Source organism: Gekko japonicus, unplaced genomic scaffold, assembly GCF_001447785.1.
Source record: "Gekko japonicus isolate JY-2015 unplaced genomic scaffold, Gekko_japonicus_V1.1 scaffold3687, whole genome shotgun sequence".
In the NCBI taxonomy this organism is placed as follows: Eukaryota; Metazoa; Chordata; class Lepidosauria; order Squamata; family Gekkonidae; genus Gekko; species Gekko japonicus.
In genome coordinates this window covers 107,340-112,602 of record NW_015171006.1, presented here as the reverse complement: position 1 = coordinate 112,602, position 5,263 = coordinate 107,340, and the positions used below count along the sequence as shown (strand labels likewise).

General features: G+C 55.4%; 1 protein-coding gene across 1 annotated transcript in view; it reads left to right on the top strand.

Annotated features, from left to right (window-relative positions):
• Positions 1 to 5,263, top strand: part of FLNC (filamin C) — a 96,550-nt gene that overhangs the window by 2,945 nt on the left and 88,342 nt on the right. Inside the window, exons 2-3 of the mRNA XM_015419014.1 lie at positions 2,212 to 2,309; positions 5,142 to 5,263. Coding sequence (XP_015274500.1) covers positions 2,212 to 2,309; positions 5,142 to 5,263 — 220 coding nt within the window. The remainder of the gene's footprint in view (positions 1 to 2,211; positions 2,310 to 5,141) is intronic.

Sequence of the window (5,263 nt, the reverse complement as noted above, 5' to 3'; positions counted from 1 at the left end):
TCTTCTTCCTCTTCTTCCTCTTCTTCTTCTTCTTCTTCTTCTTCTTCTTCTTCTTCTTCTTCTTCTTCTTCTTCTTCTTCTTCTTCTTCTTCTTCTTCTTCACCACGACACCAGACTGGCTCTCAGACCTGGCGACTCCTGGGTGAAAATAATCCCTGGGAAGAGCCGGGGGTGGGGTGGGGGTGGGGGAGTCACTCTCTCCAGTGGCTCCTGTAAGGACCCCCCCTAACCAATTTCACCCTCCCCCCGCAGACATGCTTCTCCAAACTCCTAGATTTGGGGAAAGGGTTATGGTTCCAACAGGCCGGGGAGCGTTCCAAGCCGGTTGCTCTCCTTCAGCCGCTGGCCAAGTTTACCTTAGCAGAAGCCACGAAGAAGCCTTATATGTCGAAAGTCTCCCTGCGAGTCTCTCCCCCCCCAGCCGCTAACCTCCCCCCCCACACCGCCTCCGTTCTTGGCCTCGTTTCTCCCTCGCTCTGGGGGATTCCCGCTGCCTGCCTTAGAGGCCGGATGTTTCCGAGCCCTCCGTCAGGCCACACGCCCTCCCACCGCCAATTAAGCCATCTCCCTATGGCCTGATTTAATGTCTTGTGCAGCCAGGGCAGAGGCCTTCTCCTTGTCCACATTGGGTTGCCAACTCTGGGCTGGGGAATTCCTGGAGATTTGGGGGTGGAGCTTGGAGACGGTGGGGTTTGGGGACGGGAGCGACCTCAGTGGCTGCTAACCTCCAGGCAGGGGCTGGAGTCCTCCTGCTATTACGAATAGGTTGGGCAAGGTTGGGCACCGTGTGTGCGGCGGGATGCTGCGCGAGGTGGACAAATGGTCTGATCCAACAGGGCTCTTCTGATGTTCATATGAAGGCCTCGGCCTCTCTGCCCTGTTGCTGGCCCTCCAAAGGAACCGGTTGGCCCCTGTGTGAGACAAGATGCTGGACTACATGGACCACTGGCCTGATCCAGCAGGGCTCCTCTGAGGTTCTAAAGAAGGCCTCAGCCTCTCTGCCCTGTTGTTGGACCTCCAGAGGAACTGGCTGGCCCCTGTGTGAGACGGGAGGCTGGACGAGATGGACCCTCACTGGTCTGGTCCGGCAGGGCTCCTCTGATGGCCTCTGTGCCCTGTTGTTGGCCCTCCAGAGGAACTGGTTGGTCCCTGTGTGAGACATAGGGCTGCCAAATCCCCCCGGGGGGCAGATTTCCCCCCGCTTTGGAGGCCCGATTTCTGCCGCGGTGGAATCGGGCCCCGGGGGAAACCCCACCCCGGCGTGCACGTCATCCGGATGTGACGTGATGACACCAGGCACGCTGGGGGCGGGGCCACAGCCATTTGAGGGGAAAACATAGAGTGTTTTGTGGCTGTGGGCCCGCCCCCAGCATGCCTGGCGTCATCACGTCACATCCAGATGACGTGCATGTGGCGCGCGCGCACTGACAACGCCGAACGCGAGCCCCCCGCCGCCAGGTAAAAACAATTTGGCAACCCTAGTGAGACAGGATGCTGGACTAGAGGGACCCTCACTGGTCTGATCCAGTAGGGCACTTCTGATGTTCTTAGGAAGGCCTTGGCCCCTGTGCCCTGTTGTTGGCCCTCCAGAGGAACCGGTTGGCTCCTGTGTGAGATGGGAGGCTGGACTAGATGGACCCTCACTGGCTTGATCCAGCAGGGCTCTTCTGATGTCCTTATGAAGGCCTCAGCCTCTCTGCCCTCTTGTTGGCCCTCCAGAGGAACTGGCTGGCCACTGTGTGAGACAGGAGGCTGGACTGGATGGACCCTCATTGGCCTCATCCATCGGGGCTCTCCTGATGTTCCTATGAAGGCCAGTCAATAAAATAAAGCGTTAATGTTGATTACAGGGAGCAATAAGCTTGCCAGTTTGCAGCTTCTTTCTCCCCAGATGGAAATTCTGGCCCGCCAAGCCCCATCTATTTCTGCACCCCTTCCTCATCTCCCTGATATCCCCCCCCCCTCCGGAAGCAGGGGAAGGACGTGGCTTCCCCGGTCCATTCCAGGGGCTGCAGACATCCGGGTCTGTCCTGCCTGGGAGCAGGTGGTGGTCAGAGGATTATCTGGGGTGCAGCCAGATACGGACCGCGGCCCTTCAGGGAGGGATCGGCCGGCCGTGCCAAGGGAGGCCACAATGCCCCTATTGTCTGGAGTCGGCTGCCAAGGCCGAAGCCGCCCGTCTGACGCTGCCTTCTTCTCTCCTTCCTCTAGGCCTGTGCCCGGACTGGGAGACCTGGGACCCCAACCAGCCGGTGGAGAATGCCCGGGAAGCGATGCAGCAAGCCGACGATTGGCTGGGGGTGCCTCAGGTAGCCGTTTCCCCCGAGGGGGGAGGACAAGCTTTCAAGGGAGGGGGCGGGGGGGGAGGAGAGTGCTGAGCAGGGTTCCCTCTAAGCTTAGTTATTGCGAGCCAGCTCACAGTTTTTTAGCCCCCGGCTCACGCCTTTTTGTCTTAGCTCAGGAAGGATGGCTCCAGAGCAAACTGATTTCTGCAGCAGCCAAATCGCTTGCTCACAACTTTAATGCGAGTAGCTCACAAAGTAGAATTTTTGCTCATATGATTCCACAGCTTAGAGGGAGCATCTGCGCTGAGGGTGCTGGGCCATGCCCCCCCCCCTCTTAGAATTTCCACCGTTTTCTGGATAGAGCTAAAATTAAAGTCGCCAACCTCTGGGTGGGGTCTGGAGATTTCCCGCTATTCCAAGCGATCTCCAGGTGACAGAGATCCTCGGTCTATTCCAGGGGCTGCAAATATTGCGACAGAGCTGAGTTCAACAGTTGCGTGATGGGCAGGAGTTCAACAGGGCGAGGGTTTTGATGGCCTCTCAGTGCTGCAGGAACGTTTGGCTTGTTGCCTTGGGTGTCCAGCTAGTAGATCTAATCTGTTTCTATCCTGCCTTCCTCCCAAGGAGCTCAGGGCAACATGCGCGGCTCTCTCATCTTGCATTGTCCTCACAACAACCCTGTGAGGTAGGCTAGGTAAAGCAAAGTTTCGCGGGAGAAACTGGGATGTGAACTCAAGTCTTCCAGGTACTAGTCGGGCACTCCACCCACTTCCCACACTGGTCCCATGGCGTCCCACGACCGTCACGTGGATAGAAGCCCTGTTAGATTTTTGGTGAATCGTTTTGTACACAGTTTTGTTCTTATTGCTGTTTCTCACTGTGTATCTCCAGTTGTTGTACTGTTAGGAGGCAAGGCAGCTATTCTTTGGCGGAGTAGTCAGAGTGTCAGACTAGAATGTGGGAGAATCCTGGGTTCAAATTTCTCTTCCAACATGAAGCTTTGTAGACAAAAGGTTCTACATCTGACAATAGCACTACCGATAAGATTAGAATTCCAACAGCCAATCCACATGCAAAAGAACCTCCTCAGGAAACAGGAAGCCTCCTCAGGAAACAATCCATATGCAAAAGAACCCCCTCAGGAAAGCTCCTCCATTAGCATGTTTCACAGCCCGGGGAACTCCTACAAGATAATGACTCGGCCCTACCCCACCTTCCTGAGTGGATATAAATTACCTGCCTACCGTTTTTTTGCTTCTCACCTTGACTCAGAGAGTACTCCATCTTTCTGTGTTATACCTCTGAGGATGCTAGTCACAGCTGCTGGCGAACGTCGGGTCCTGCAATGCCAAGACCACGGCCACACAACCCGGGAAATCCACAACAGCTAACTTTGTAGGGTTGCCAGATCTTCTCTGGAGTTCTTCTGGCATGCGCGCAAAGCGTACACACCGCCATGACATCACCCAGAAGTGACGTCATCGCACTTCCGACATTGGGGGTGACGCTTTAGGTTCTGGGCAAAACTCTATGGTTTTTTGGGCCTCCAAGCCATAGAGTTTTACCCAAAACCTAGACCGTCGACCCTGACATTGGAAACACGATGATATCACTCCCAGGTGATGTTATTGTGCTGGAGCTTCTCGGGGTGGGGTTTCCTCTACCAGCCTGCCGGGCCACGGCGGATTGGGCCCCCCGAAACTGATGCATCTCCTGGCCCCACTGGAGGAATGGCAACCCTAAAGCCTTGCCTACCTCAGAGGGTTAGTGTGAGGATAAAAGGAGGAGGAGAGAACCATGTTCACGGCCCGGAGCTCCTTCAGAGGCAAGTCAGGCTACAGGTGTGGTGCGCACAGCCACAAAACGGCCAGCACAAAATGGCCGCTGCAGTAGGCAGAGCCGGTCGCAAAATGGCGGCCACAGTGAAGATCCCTGTGCTGTGGCGGCGGCTGCTGCCCAAGCGACGTTTTTAAAAACCTGCACGGCCCCTCCAGTCTCCAAAAGTCCCACACGACCCTGCTGCTTTGGTGGGCGCGAGGAAAGATGGCAGGGTCATAGGGTTGCCAGGTCCCGGTTGGAAAATACCTGGAGACTTTGGGGGTGGAGCCAGGAGAGGGCGGGGTTTGGAGGAGGGGAGGGGCCCGGCATGGTCCAAGGCCACAGGGTCCACCCTTCAGAGCAGCCCTTTTCTCCAGGGGAGCTGATCTCCGTCAGCTGGAGATCGGCTGTGAAAGCAGGAGATCCCCAGGCCCCACATGGAGGCTCAACAAGCACACAGGGAACACGGCTAAGTTAGATAAACACAGAAAACATATATTTACTTTTTATACACAACATCAACTCTAGTGTATTGTAAACACTTTCAAACGACAACATCCCATTTCAGACACTTTCAAACTAAGTTATATAACATGAAGAGTCCAACGGTCTTCTTCCAGATGATGTTGATGTTGTGTAAAGGTAAAGGTTTCCCTTGCTCAAAAGCCAGTCGAGTCTGACTCTAGGGTTGCGGTGCTCGTCTCCGTTTCAAAGCCGAAGAGCCAGCGCTGTCCGAAGACGTCTCCGTGGCCATGTGGCCGGCATGACTAAACACCAAGGCGTACGGAACGCTGTGACCTTCCCACCGAAGTGGTACCTATTTATCGACTTGCAGTTTCTTGCTTTCGAACTGCTAGGTTGTATATAAAGCAAATGTATTTAGCTATAAGTGCATGTGGATATTGGGTTTATTATTTCAACACGGTGTTTTCTGTGTTTACCCACCTGGAAGCTGGCAACCCTACGGGGTCACCACACTGGGGGACACCTGAGATCGAAGGAAATGCCTCTCACGTTGTTCCTTCCCCTCCGCCGCAGGTGATCGCCCCCGAAGAGATCGTCGACCCCAATGTGGATGAGCACTCCGTCATGACCTACCTGTCCCAGTTCCCCAAAGCCAAGCTGAAGCCCGGAGCCCCGCTGCGCTCAAAGCTGCTGAA